The sequence below is a fragment of the Mastacembelus armatus genome, chromosome 18 (assembly GCF_900324485.2).
Source record: "Mastacembelus armatus chromosome 18, fMasArm1.2, whole genome shotgun sequence".
Classification (NCBI taxonomy): Eukaryota; Metazoa; Chordata; class Actinopteri; order Synbranchiformes; family Mastacembelidae; genus Mastacembelus; species Mastacembelus armatus.
Window position 1 is genome coordinate 5,193,867 of NC_046650.1, and position 14,697 is coordinate 5,208,563.

At 41.1% G+C, this 14,697-nt stretch overlaps 1 protein-coding gene across 1 annotated transcript in view; it reads right to left on the bottom strand.

Moving 5' to 3' along the window:
• fgf11a (fibroblast growth factor 11a) overlaps nt 1-14,697 on the bottom strand; it is a 63,764-nt gene that overhangs the window by 22,271 nt on the left and 26,796 nt on the right. Inside the window, exon 2 of the mRNA XM_026292221.1 lies at nt 6,130-6,240. Coding sequence (XP_026148006.1) covers nt 6,130-6,240 — 111 coding nt within the window. The remainder of the gene's footprint in view (nt 1-6,129; nt 6,241-14,697) is intronic.

Below are 14,697 nucleotides of genomic sequence, written 5' to 3' on the forward strand. Positions count from 1 at the left end.
AGTTCCCAGCTTGTCCTGTCCACATGTTCAAGTGTCCTTGGACAAGACACTGAACCCAGTGGGTGGACCAGCAACTGTAAATCACTATACTGAGTTTCACATCAGATTTACTTGATACCAAGGCCTGACTATTAAAGTAAGATCTCACTCATGGGCAGAATATGGCATTAGTATTATCTAAAGTCATTTATGCTACTATTTAATGACACATACTTGAGCTGTCCTCTTTCTGTTTCTGTTACTGTAAGAATCTATGTTCTCTACTGATCTCAGTGAAGATGATCATAAATGATGCTGTAGAAATCAAGGTGGTTTGCATTGGCAACAAACGACAGAGCATCTCTCCATCTATTTGCTGTCATTTGTTTTGAAAAAAAAAAGTTTTAAACCCCTTAAAGTAGTGGATTAAATGACTTGTAGCTAAAGTTCACACCTGATTTCCCAGGTGGTTGATGACTCTGATGATAAGACAACTACCTTTAGTCTCCTGTTCTTTAACCACTTCCTCTTCCCCCAGGCTTTCGTCTCCATAACAGATATCTCTGGGCCTTTATTTGTCTTCCTTTCAGTCTGTCTATATTTCCCTTTCTTCTCTTCTGCTCTTTCCCTGGTGCTTTTCTGTCTTTTCACCCCATCTTGTCCCAAATTAACAACCTTTCTCTTATCTCTTTTTTTTTTTACACATCACTCCATTTTTCTTTATTTGTTCCCTTTCAATTCCCGCTTTGCCTGCTGTCGCTGTCAGTCCACTGAAACCAATATTTTTCCATCCATATCCATTCATCTTTGTCCTATTTTGCCCTGCTGCTTCCTCTGCCTGTCTCTTCATCACCCTGCTTTCTTCTCTCTCCCTCCTCTCTTTTGCTCAACTTCTCTTCGTTTGGCATTCCCTCTGCTCTTCTTCTCATCCTCACAACCCTGCTCTGCTACTTTTTTACCTTTCTCCTCATCTGGCTGAGAGAGCTTTTGCTTTCCATGATCACATTTTTTTGATCCTTTAGTGCTGCAGCTCTCACACAGACTGAAGTTTTCCTTATCTGCCTTTCAAGTCTGATTTTTTTCTCTCTCTCTCTCTCTCTGCCCTCTGAGAAAGTGCTTTATCGAGCGCTGGGGAAAGTTAGAAAGAAAGAGCACACTTGTTTCATAGCAGAGGGAGAGAGAGAGATATGTAAAACTTCCCTCTAACAGTGGTAATTACAGTGGATACAATTCAGGGAATCCAGCTTCTCCTCATGGCTTCCCAAGAATCAATTTACTTCTCTTTTTTGCAGTTCTTCTCTTTTAGTCTGTCGAGCTGTCTCTTTTTTTTTTTTTTTTTTTTTTTTTTTTTGCTTTCCTCAACTTTAAAAAACAGAATTCAGAAAAAGACCAAATCCAGAGAGAGGCCTGTCCATCATGACTTGCGCAGTATATCTGTTCTCTCTCTGCTTTCTTCTATGCATGTTAAAGCTTCCATCAGGGCTTTTTCCATAACCAAAACGAAAAGTGGCTCTGTCACCTGTCTGATGTTTATTGCAGTAGTCGATACAGCTGTGCTTTTCTGTGCTTTTGGCCCCAAGTTGCTCCCAGATGAACACAGTCATACTGTATGACATGAATATTTTAAAGGCCACAGAAAGGTTTGTGGTTGTTACTGTTTATCTAGTCCCATCATCTTGTCCTAAATGTAATTTGTCTAATATTTTAGTGTATCTGTCTATGAAATTTTACCTAAAGACATAGGAAAGTGTTTCACGACACACTGAATTGAATGGAAGCCTATGGTCATCTGTGAAACTGCAGTAAGACCTAAAACTCAATGTAAAAGAATAAGGGATTGTTACATCCACTTCATAGTGAAGTGATTACCACACGGACAGACGACAGTATGGCCCTGTCTTCACCATTCTCTTCTTTCCTCTCTTCATTCCTCTTCCAGCGTTATTACATAACATCCTGGAGGAGCCAAGAACAAGGAAGGAGACAGAAGCAGGGTGGAAGAAGGGGGTGTCAGCTCCTCTGACCTCCCACCAGAGGGGGGAGACACGGTGATTGAGGAGCGATCAGCTGCGTGCCAGCTGCTCGCACCGCTCTCCATTGCTCCCTCCCCTTTCTCTTGCCGTCCTCTCTGTCATCCTCACGTTTTTCCCCTCCCTCTCACTTTCTGTGCCAGCTCTTCTTGTCTCATTTGCTCACTTTTCTCTGGCATGTTTCACCATGGCCTCTTTCTCTTCCTCGTCTCTGATCCTCTTATTCTCTGTTCCCATCCCTTTGACATTTTTTGCTTTAATATCCAGTCACTTCCAGCTTTGTGACAACTTCCCCTTTTGCCTACTTATTCATTCAAGCCCTAAGGGAAGTAAAAAAAAAAAAAACATAAAAGTATTGCAAGGCCATACAAAACTGACTTGTCACTTTTTCTTTTGCTACATCCTCCTCAGAGCCTTCCATTCCTTCTTCTAACTTTTTTTCCTTCCAATATCCTGCCATCTTGACACATTTATGTTCTGGAGGCCCAGTATGTAAAAGCAGCTGGTTAAAGTCAGATATCCCAGAAAAAGAGAGGTGACAGGAGGCGGTCAGAAGGCTACTCATTCCTCCCCTTTCCTCTGCGCTCATCCCTGTCTTCCAGAGGTCATCGGTTCTTTATCATTACAGCAGAGTCACAGCAGGTCACAAGTGTAAAGGAACATGCTGAGAAATCAGGGTCATGAGGGGAAAGTAAAGTAAAATTGGTACAAGAAGAGAAGGAGGAGAGGTAGTCATCCTGGGAGAGGTCAGCGCTGCTGCACTGAGAAGGTCTGTATTTGTGAAGTAGCTGAACAGATACTATGCATGCCTGGAAAAGGTGTGTTTGTATGCGTGTGCTAATATGAGGCTCCACTGACACCACTCTTTTTACATGCATCAGTTGATCATTTAGTCAACCAAGGCTGGAGATGAAGGGGACTGGAATCTGATGCCAATTACATGTAGGTTACAAGTTTCAGGATTCTCTTAGTGAGGCGCTGTGTGACACCATTGTACATGGACAGACATTTCTGTGGACAGTCAACTGAGAGGCAGAAATAGTTTTGGGAATCGGAGTGCTTGCCATGCTTGGTATGTTTATACTTAAAAGGAACCTTTCTTCTTGCAGTCCCCTCTCTTGCCTTGTTTTTAATGATATGGAATTTACGTAACATTGCCATTTTAATGGTGTGAAACTGTGAATTGTGGGTTATTCCCTTGTACAAAGTTGCAGGGTTACAGAAAGTGTGTAAAAAGTCATCGAAAAGGCACCCAGAGAGCCCTAAAGCACTTGGAAATTTTGCAGTGGAACTGAGTGAGTGTGCTATGAGGCATTTTTGAGAACTCAAAGTGGTTCAGATAATCTGCCAGAATTTATTTACAACCTGTCACCTCCTCTAACTGCTAGTGCGTGTCACCTTATTTTGCGACTATCTAATTCAAAGACTTAGTAAGCAGGTTTAGATCAAGATACATTTTGATTTCAGGGTTACTTTGTGTGCAAATTTCAAAATCAGTCTGTATTTAATGAGATTACTTCCCAGAAGATCTGGGGTCAGGAGTAAAGTGAACAGAGAGGGGGAGAAACAGGTGGTTAATAAAGGCCCATTTTTGTCCTGTGATCCCTGAGCAGGTTAGTCGAGCCATCCAAACACGGTCAGTGAAGTTGTTGACAATATCAATAACCTTTTGTTGATACAGTCACTGGTCTCCAGTGGCCAAATATGATGTCTATCAAAAAAGAAGCAAAAACCAGATTCCAGGAGGAAATTAAGGCTATGATTGAAATGGAGTGAGCCTGAATGCTGTCTGGTTGCAGTCCAGTTTGTGTCACACAGTAAAAGCCTCTGCTCCCAGCGAGACTACTGAAGAAAAGACTGACAGTTCGCCACACACACACACACACACACACACACACACACACACACACATATGCACACATACTTCCACAAAGGTGCTGCACATGCTCACACAGCTTTTTTTTGCCCTTTCAGTATTCTGTACAGCTGGATAATGATTGTGCTGCTGATTGATACTCAGTTACAATCATGTCAGTCATTCAACAATGCCTGCATGAATGAATAAATAATCCTAAAGTCAGATAAAAAGCGAAAATTTTACAGGACTTACCCCCCACGCACTCTGTCCCCTGAGAAACCAAGATAGCATTAAAACTGGTCCTGGGACTGATGGAATTATAGTTGTTGTAAAATGAACCGTAAGTCATACAATGGAACAACAGTTTGTGGCATGATCACCACTGACTGATGTTTAATACCTTGACACACCAGAGCACTGTTATGTAATAAGAGTCTGTGCATCCGCCTGAAAATGAGCCTCGGTCGCCATGTGATGTGCCCTATGGTACCATGTGATGAATATTTCAGATTGGACATGAAAATGTTTAAAGTTCACTGTGCGGTGATGTTTGCCTCAGTGTAGATGTGCTGTTACATAAGAGGGGGTGCTGAGAGCAGGTCTCATCCATTACCAAGGAGCTCTCTGGAGGTGTGTGTGTGTGTGTGTGTGTGTGTGTGTGTGTGTGTGTGTGTGTGTGTGTGTGTGTGTGTGTGTGTGTGTGTGTGTGTGTGTGTGTCTAATCGAACCAAACAGATGTGATTGGAGGATAAATCCTTAGCCCTGCTGCCATACCTGCTGCCTCTCACAAGTTTTTCCAGTACTCCACTGTTGTCCAATTAAACATAACTGCAAGTTGTCTACCAAACACAATTCTGGGAAGACAGGGAAAACTTCCTAAAAAGTTTAACTTTGGGGTTAAATCCAGGTTATTCTTAATGGGTAACACTAAGTATTTTTGCTAAAATACAAACTTTACTGAAGTAACGACAGAGTTTTTTTCCTCTTCCTTGTAGATTGTAAATCCAGAATTGTGCTAACTTCATGTTTTCCATTCAAACTGGTGTTCTGACAGAAAAAAAGGCTGTGTTAACACATCAGGGATATGCTGTAATACAATATTGATCTCCCTGGTATGTTGGAGGGAATCCAGAGACTGTGGGGGATCATTGGATGTGATGTTTTTGGTCAATAATCACCCAGGGGATGACCCCTACCACGGTCAGCTGTGGATTTACATTGTTGTTCTGGGTGTTTATGTGTATGTGCGCATCTGGAGTCTCAGCAGCAAAAGACAACAACAGGTTTTTGTACAATTAGGTAGAACTTTAAGTCTTGATTCAGATCCTCAGAGGATTCTCTGCTGCTTTTAAGTGATTTTAAAATACTGCAGTTACAAGCCGAGTGAATATAATCATCCCAAAACGGTGCTTAATGAATGTGAGATATGGGGCACAGAGAATATGCATGCCATGTCGACACAGTTTAGGGCAGCAATTACGTTTTGTATTGAGGTGCTTTTCTGCTTTGCACCTCCCTATTGCTCAGTGAACATCAAATACATTTTTGAGTTGCTTTAACACTAAATATTGAGGGTGGAAGATCATTTTTTCATTTAGTATTTGGAGGAATTTCATACAAATTTTAATCCCCCTGGCCTTTCCTGCCTATTAAATCAAAATGTGATTATGGCTGGTACTCAATTTTATGACAAAATACCTGAAAACCAATGACCTTCCCATGCTCTACTTTGTAATAACAAGTTTTATCATGTTGACACACTAAACTAACATAGTAAACAAGTTGTGCCTACAGTAACTACAGTTTCATATGATTTAAACACACATGCAGTATATTGAAAAGATTTGGACAGATGAGTTATTCATAGATATGCAAAGCTTGTAACCTAAAGGTCTTAATAATTGCAAATAAAACAATTCAAATGTGTGTGAAAAGCACAATCGGGGACAAGGAATCAGCTGTGATATATTTTTTAATGTGAATGAATTCCATCTGGCTGGTGTTCACCCAAAGGCCTCACCAAGCGTGCATACATTTTCAGCCTGGTTGATCCTATAGTGTGAATCAAACCTCACAGCATGGCAGTGTTGCTGTGCATTCATGTGCTGTCAAGATGTTCACATATATGACTCTCCTACCAGAAAGTCCTTTTGGCTCAGAAGCAGGGAAACTCCCATCAGTGCAGGTACTGACTCAGCCATTAAATACACAGCTTGATTAAACTAATAGGCAACATCTTTGTGTGTGTGATTGTTCACTTACAGAAGGAGCTGCTTTCGTCCTTTGTGCCTTCCATGGTGCCATCTGGCAGCATCTGGAGGTAGAAGCCGTGTCTGCAGTAGAGCCGGGTGACGATGCCCTTCAGCTGAGGCTCTGCAGAACAAACGCAGGGTTAAAGACGTTAGCATTCAGGTATGCAGATCCACCCTTATCAGTGCACAGATACTGACGCACACACTTACCTGTGAGTGTGCGCAATGACTAAACATGAGGAAGGTCTTGATATTTACACTGTGAAATAGTCAAACAGTGTCACACACACAGCGTTGCGTGTGTGTGTATGACTGTGGCCTTCAGCAGGATTGATGGGCCCTTGGGTGTCTGCTAAAAAGAAGCATCTTTCATAGACAGTTTGAAGTGAGGGAGGCATGCTGTTCGTTTTGTGTGTGTGTGTGTGTTCACACCCGCGCAGGTGTTTGGGTGCCCATCACACACAAATGAGCAGAGAACTGCATCAATCCTGCTGTTCAGTATCAAGGAATGAAACTTTTTTCTAATTAAAGAAAAAGAGAAGCTATAGGCTGCTCATTATTGGTAATATCAGCTAACACTAGTTTCTTGATGTTAACAGTTGAGAGACTATTAGTCTTGATTATTTTACTGTGCAGTATCAGCATTAATGAGTTAGTAAAACTGTATTTGCTAGCTAGAATAAAATAGTTCAAATATTTGGGCTATTTTATTTTGACAAGAAAATACCTCTTAATTCTCTGAAAACATATTTCCTGGTTTCCTCTGTCCTTATATCTCTTCCTGCATCTCTCCTTCCATCGTGATTAAAGGGGCGTCAATGTCACATTAGATATAACATTAGGGAATGTGTGATAAAGAGTGATTGGAAGGTCAGTTTGCCCTGATTTGTGGTTTAATTGGAAAGTATGATGTATATATAGGGGTGGGGTGAGCAAGGGTTGGTAAAGTGTTTTGCTAGTTTTAGTAATTTTGTTTGAATGGCTTTTATTTTTATTTTTTGGGCCTTTTTTATTACACACAACACAATATTTAGGTGTCAAATGTTTACAGCTTTTGAAAATTTACCTATTTGCTGCCATGCAAGAGGCAAAAACACATGAAACAAACCCCCCCCCCCCCCCCCCCCCCCCGTCATCTTTTTACGCTGCTTGTCATTTCCTCAGTGCACTCGAAGGCATCTGCCTCTTCTCAGGATCTAAGTTATCATCCTTCAACCACGTGTTTGCGTTATATCTTTTCTCAGGCCACACACGTATGACTGAGGGGACTTTTCACTGTAAAGTGCTGAGGGAGACTAAATAGTGGATCAGAAGGAATGTCAGAATGCTGAAGTGTTCCCACGATCAACTTTTAATGAGACTCATCAAATATGAATGAAGGCAGGGAAGTGCAGGGGCAGCTGGCAGTTAGCCCTAAGTTAACAGCAGGGGTGTGTGTGTTGTGTGTGCGTGTGCGTGCGTGTGTGTGTGTGTGTGTGTGTGTGTGTGTGTGTGTGTGTGCGTGCGTGCATGTGTGTGCGTGCGTGCGTGTGCGTGCGTGTGCGTGTGTGAGAGAGAGAGAGAGAAAGAAGCACACAGACATATGTACTGAAATTGTCCCTGAAGTACAAGAAGTCTCTCACAAGAGACAGATTAAAAGTAAACAGAAAAAAAACACAACAGTCCGAGATATCCTAAAGTGTAGGCCTAAAACTAATGTTTTGTCTGAATCCTACATGTCCCATAATGCTTTCAAATTGTGTCCTTTTATTTTGCAAAATGTTGGCATCATGGGAGAAGCAGGACAACCTCATATTCTACTTACTTATATTCTATTGCATTATATCCCTTTTAAAGAAATCATTACAGTTTACTGTTTCCTAACAAATTCATCAGTATCTCATTATTTTTACAGTATTTTATTTCAGTTTTAAGAAGATGAATGCTTGATTAAAAGTGTTGAAATCGTTTGTTTCATCATTGCACAACTAACACATCTTTCTGCGAACCTTTGGAAGCTGCTAAATTGCAGCTCATTAGTTTTTGAGCTGAGCTGTGATGTATGTGAATTAGTCAAAGTAATGCTAGTGTGTAATCCTCTCTTTTGAATGCTGGCAGTGAGACACACCATGTTTGGAAGCTTCTCATTGGAGGCTCTGGTCTCAGCAACAAAATAGAGTCTCTGTAACTACTAAAAAATAAAAGCTCATCCATCCGTCGCTGGTTGGCTAGACACAGAAGGTCAAATGTGGAGTGTGGTAATCTGTAATATCCTGAGTGATAATCCTAAATTAAGCCTCAGACCACACACTAGGCCATGTGCTGCTTTTACACAGAGCTGAGCAGCAAACCCAGGGAGGAGGCTGCTGCTGACCTTTAACGTGACTCTGTCTCAGTACAGTCCTGTTTGGTAAAGACACTGTGATCCAAAACGTTCAGTGGAAATGCTGCTGCTGCTGCACACAGAGCATCTCATACTCAATCTGTGTAGAAGAAAAGAAGTTGCTAGTATTTATCTGTATTTGTGTACAGACAGCACAGTCCAGTCTGCATCAGATGTGGGAGGTGATTAAGACTCTGGTCCTTTAGGACACTGTTAAAGGGGTAATCTGGCAATTTGGTAGTGTACTCCCATAAAGATAATAACAGTCTTTCCTCAACACCTCCATTTGTAACGCAGGCTTTCTGTTATCCAATCTTCCCTGATGACTTCACCTGGGTTATTTTCTCAGACTCATCTAGAGCAACAGATAATATTGCATGACTGTTTTCATAAGCTACATCACTAAACTGACTTTAAAGACTGAAACTGTAATGATCTACAATCTATGGCATATTTTTGGGCCCTTATGCTGCAGCTGCTAAGTATCTTCTCTTTGGACAGGACCCCTTCTCAGAGAGTTTTGATAGATGGGTTAAGAGTGATCCTGGGTTAAGACATTTGAGGCTAAAACACTGGGCTAGTTAAAGCCTGAGTCCAGCCTCAGGTTTTAACTGAAAGCACATTGTGACATTTTGGGATTAAAGCTGCCGATTTGACCATTTTTGTGCTCACAGTATTTTTTTCCCCAGAATTACAACTGTGCAGAGTTTCCCTTAGAGTTTTATTCTTGGCAGGGTAGAACAGCCTTTGAAACAACATTAAAGACTATGGGACTAAAACTCATTCATGCTCTGATACTCTGTCATATTAGAATGCATCCTGGGAATATCACAGCATTATACAACAGACTAAATTTATCATCAGAGTGCATCATACCCTACACCAAAAGAACATGTGGGGTGAGGATTTGCATGCGTAATTCCACAGACATTCAACACCAATTATAGAGTGACCTTAATAAAGAGCAAGATTAATTTTACTTATTAAGAATTTCAACCATTAAAGTCACCCTGAACCCTCTGGCTGCCCGATGGCTTGAGTCAAATGACAACTGGGCAGCAGCTACAGATATTTTCACCCCCATTTCACTCTGCAGTTCTTAATGTGTGTTGTATGTGTTGGACACCAAGAGAATGGGGTTGGCTGAAGAATCAGCCACGGTCTGCCAAGGACATTGTCAGTCATCACACAGTCTCACAGAGTTGAAACATTTTGTCTCCTTCACACTGTCCATCCCCGTCTTTCTCCTCTCACCATGTACAGTCCAGCCTCAGAAAATGCCCACAGTGGACACTTGTGAAGGGCACGATTTTATGTCTGGTGCCAATATTCAGAACCAGTGACAGAACAGTGTCCTGCTATATGGAGCTAGGCAGGAGTTGGGTGTAGGGGTGAGGGTGGTGGAAGATTTCTGATTGCATTAGCAAAGGTGGGAATCTTAATAAATATTCAGGTTGTTATTTGTTCCCAGGCTTGTTTCCTCAGTCATTTTTAATTTAGTAGAATCAGAGTTAAAGGAGGCCTGTGCACTTCTCTTGAAATCTCTAAACCTCTCTCTTTGCAAAGACAAAGACAAATTATTTTCTGTCTTTCTATTCAGCTCCTTCCTCCTCCTCGCTGGTTTTGCTCTGCTTTAATTCCCCATTGACTTTCCTTTGTCCACTCTTACCTTCCCTCGCTTCTCACTGCTTTTATTTCAATCTAATGCCTTTTTCTGCTGGAGGCTGAATTACCAATTGACCAAAGTGAGCAATTCAGCCCCTTTTTGGTAATTTAGTATTTTACATTCATGGAGAAATTGTCACTGAAATGTAATATATGCGAAGGCAAGCAGAGAAATCTGGTTTTAATGTTTCAGTGTGGTGCACATGGTGCATGTTCATAAATCACTGTGAATGATCATAAACTATCATTCACACATATGGGGATGCTGGTTGTATTAAGGTGAATGGAAGCCACAGGGTATTTAGTGAACAGGTGAATCCAGCCTTGCCCTTCCCTCTGTTCTCCTTCTCACCTCCTCTGTCCACTTCATTTTTTTCTCTTCCTCTCTTTTTTTTTTTTTTTTTTTTTTTTAACTTCTTCCCTATCTTATGTCGAATATGCATACCTAATCTGCACGGACGTCCTTACTTTTGCTCTTTTTAAATAATGAAAGAGGATGAAAGTGAGAGGAAGCAAGAGGAGAAAGGGGAAGAATAGCTGTTTGAGCAAAACATCAATTAAAAGTTACTTAAACAGCAACAAAATCTGCCAACATGTCACTCAGAGGCTGAGGAGGAGGTAAAAAAGAAAAGGAAATGAGACAGTGGTATGTTAGAAGTTAGTTAATGAATGGCAGAGAGACAGGTAGATAAAGTCTCTCTTTATTGTACAACTGTGTATTTATACAGAAAGTAAGTCTTTCCGACAGGAAGTCAGTTGACTTTAGCAGTATTGGCATACACAGCCGGTGATGTTTCATTTATTTGTTTTCAGGCACTAAAGTCTGTCACACCACCTGAAAGTGGTCCAACAGTAGCTGATGGTTTGATCTGTTTGTTGGAGCATCCTCTAAAATGCAACACCTATTTCATATAACGAAAATAAGTAGTATTGTGCTGTCAGCCTTTCATCAACTAATGCAGACATTAGATGTTTACTAAAGAAATGTAATTTCATCATTCAGTGTTTTAGCTGCTGCTTAAGTGAAAACCCAGACAGTGAACACAACACCAAGAATTTCTGGGGACTCTTTCTATATTTGTGCAGCGGAAGGTTTCCCACTAACCTCGCGACAGATGAGAAGGACACTTCTCACAAGGTGGCGACAGCTGTAGGGCTTAAAATGATTTGATCCTGACATTGAAACGTAACAAAAGAGATTAAAATTTCAATGACTGAACTGAATTTAAATCGAATGGCTAGAATCTTACCGTAACAACACATTTCCATCAAATCTCAAATTTAGCAACACATTGTACAGACAAAGAGAGAACATTTTAGGTTTACTTTGAAAAGAGGCAGACAAGGATGTAGTTTTGATATAGGGGAGTGAGTTCCAAAGGAGCGGAGTACGGCAGGACGTTACACGTGGACCAGCTGATTCTTTTCTGTACCCATGGGATGACAAGAAAAAGTGCATTTTGGGTAATGGAGTGATCGAAGGGAGTGATAGGTTGCAGCACAGAAGCAAGATATGACAGTGAGGTGCCCTGCAGTATCTTATTTATCAACATCAAGACTTTGAAGTCAGCACTGAAACTAATTGGTAGCCAGTGTAAGGACACCAGGATCGGTGTCATTTCCTAGGGCTTAGCTGAATTCTGGCAGCAGCATTTTAAGCCGGAGAAAAAAATTCATCAATCGACTAAAGCTGTATAGAAATAAGGTGCCAAAATTTACACTGCTGCAGAGGTTGTTTCTTTCCATTCTTTGAGCCACGAGGCAGAACTGAATAGGCATATTGCAACTCAAAACTCCCAGTCAGCTGCTTGACAGATTGCTCTTTGTGCTGCCTGACAGGTGGAAACAAGGCACAGTTGAATTTTTCAAGTAATTACTCCTTGAGGCCGAGCAACAAAGCAGCAGTAATATATAGTTGCACACTGTTCATGCAGTAAGAGTGTGTCATCCTTCTAGTGCCTGCACTGCTGTCACTGAACAACACAAGGCTATGCAGGCATCTTCGCGTGCAAACTCGCAGTGCACTCAGCTGTTTTGTTCTTTATTATTGTGGATTTTTGGTCAATCCACTTCAGAGCATTTTCATTCCCTCAACAGGCAGTGGACAAAGGTCACTTCAATGTAATTCTCTTTTAGCACATAAAGCACTCCATTTCTGCATGGCTGCTGCTACTTAACATGCCATGCCTCTGCACACTAGTCCCAGAAACTCTTCTGAGCTTTCTCCAGAGTTAATAAGCTTGTTACTCCCCATTGACTCTAATATTGTCTTTCTCACCACTAGCATGAGAGCCTGAAGCTATTAATCCATGGACATATGGATTTTACAACTGCTAGTATTTCATCTTCCAGCATTTATTGGATCCAATGGTAAACGCTCGACGGCAGCCACAAAAGCAATAACACATCCGGTATTGAAATGAGAACAAGTGAAGTGAAGATTTTATATATATATATATATATATATATATATATATATTATAGTGAAGTTCTTTCTTTTGTAATTACACTTCTAAAAAGCTCAGAAACCTTGATCCTGGATCTAAGACGAGGCAGCAGCACATCTTCTCAAATTATCATATTTCACCATTCGCACAGTGCATAGCTAAATTGCATAAAATTAAGGGCTCACACTGGTACCAGCTGACAGTGAATAATGGGGATAAAGGCGGGGAGAGCCTATATGGTAATGGCTGTATTTACAAGGACCATCAATCACCTGCAAACCGCCAGCAGCCTCATCCCTCATAGGATGGAGAGCAAGAAAGGGGCGGGACACTTTGAAAACAAACTGCTTCTCCTTCTTTCTCATCCAATCATTCTCTCTCTTTCTCACTGCTGTTCAACTTCAGCTTTTAGGAAAATCAATAGTGATGAAAGTGATGAAGTGCGACCTTGCTGAAAGTTTACCAGCCCCCTACTTTAAGACATATTTTTGGTTATAGGAAGGATCATATGAAATTAACACAGCAATGACATAAACTGTGGCCTGGCCCTGACAACAGAGCGAGTGGCTGAGGTGAGGTAGCAAGAAAAAAAAAAACAAAAGCAAAAAAAAAAAACCCAGCAAAGATGAATTTCCTGGCCCTGCAGTGGGCTAAAGTGGAGGAGAAAAATAACTGCTTCGTAAGGGATGATCAGGTTGACATTTGTGGAAATTTAATTCGGATGTGTCAGATGTGTATTTCAGAGGAGATCAATGACTCAAACAGCAAGAAAGACTATAGAGCTGGACAGGAGAGAACTGCCTGTGTATTTCAACTTAAAGGCTTTTGTTCTGTGGTTTGAACTGTGCTGTTTTTGTGATTATGACAACATTGTCCTCACTAAAGCATTTGATGAGATCTGGGCTCATGGCAGGCTCCAGCAGATCCCCGTGACCCTGGTTAAGGAATAAGCGGGTAAAGAAAATGGATGGATGGATGGATGGATGGATGGATGGATGGATGGGCTCATGGCTGCATCATTACAAAGGCAGGTAAAAAAGTGTGTGCACCTGTGCTCTGTGCACATGGCTATAGAAAGTGGCAGTTAAAGTAAAAAAAATAAATAAAAATAAAAATCAACATAATCTTCAGGAGATTAGGTTGCACTGAACCCTCACTGGGACTGGAGGCCCTGCTGGACTGTTCAATATAAATATAACTGTAATGACATTTTCACTAGAATGGCATAGCAACCACACCTGGACTAGGACATATCGGCCCATGAATACACACTGATGAAATGTTCACTGGGAAAAGGAAACCGCTTTCACTGCACTCCTAGGTCGGGAAGAGTGAGACATTGAGGATTAATTAGAAAAGCAATGGGTGAAGTTTTTCAGGCCATGCTCTAAAGCTTAATGATTTAAAGCTTAAATGAATGGCCTAATGATTAAGTCAGAGTGGGAGAGACACAGAAACAAAAGCAGCTGTCTCAGGAAATGAGTGAGGCAGCGTATATGGAGGGGAAGATAAGAAAAAGGGATAAAGAATGAGATAAAAAATGAGATGAGAAGGAGAGAGAGGGACACACTCAAAGGCGGTGGGCATCAATCAAGAAAAGAGTACAGACAAAAAGACGACACTTCAGCTAAGCAAAAGGAACGATACCCCTGGGGGTTGTTGTGTTTGTAATAGGCAAACATAAAGATGTGAAAACCAAGAGAGAGAAGCAGCAAAGAGAAGCTGCCCTGTGAGTCGGACGTACCCAGAATCAGAATAAGAGAACAGACAACTGATTAAAAAAATAACCCAGAGTAAGATCAGAGTGAGAGAGAGACAGAAAACAAGTGGAAGGTGGGAGCAAGTGTCAAAGAGAAAATGTAAGAGGCAGAAAAGCAAATGAGAGAGAACAAACATCTTATACCAAAGTGAAATCTGAACTTATCTGAACCTATTCAAGAAAATCCAGCTTTTGCCAGCAAGTCATCCTTCATCCTCCCTTTGTTCCTGATGAGTATTTGCCAGCTCACAGAAACACAGATGTTTGTTAGACATTTTCGTAACGATTACACCAAAGAATTATTACAAAGGATTTTATACATTGAGAGAAATTACACAAGCAGGT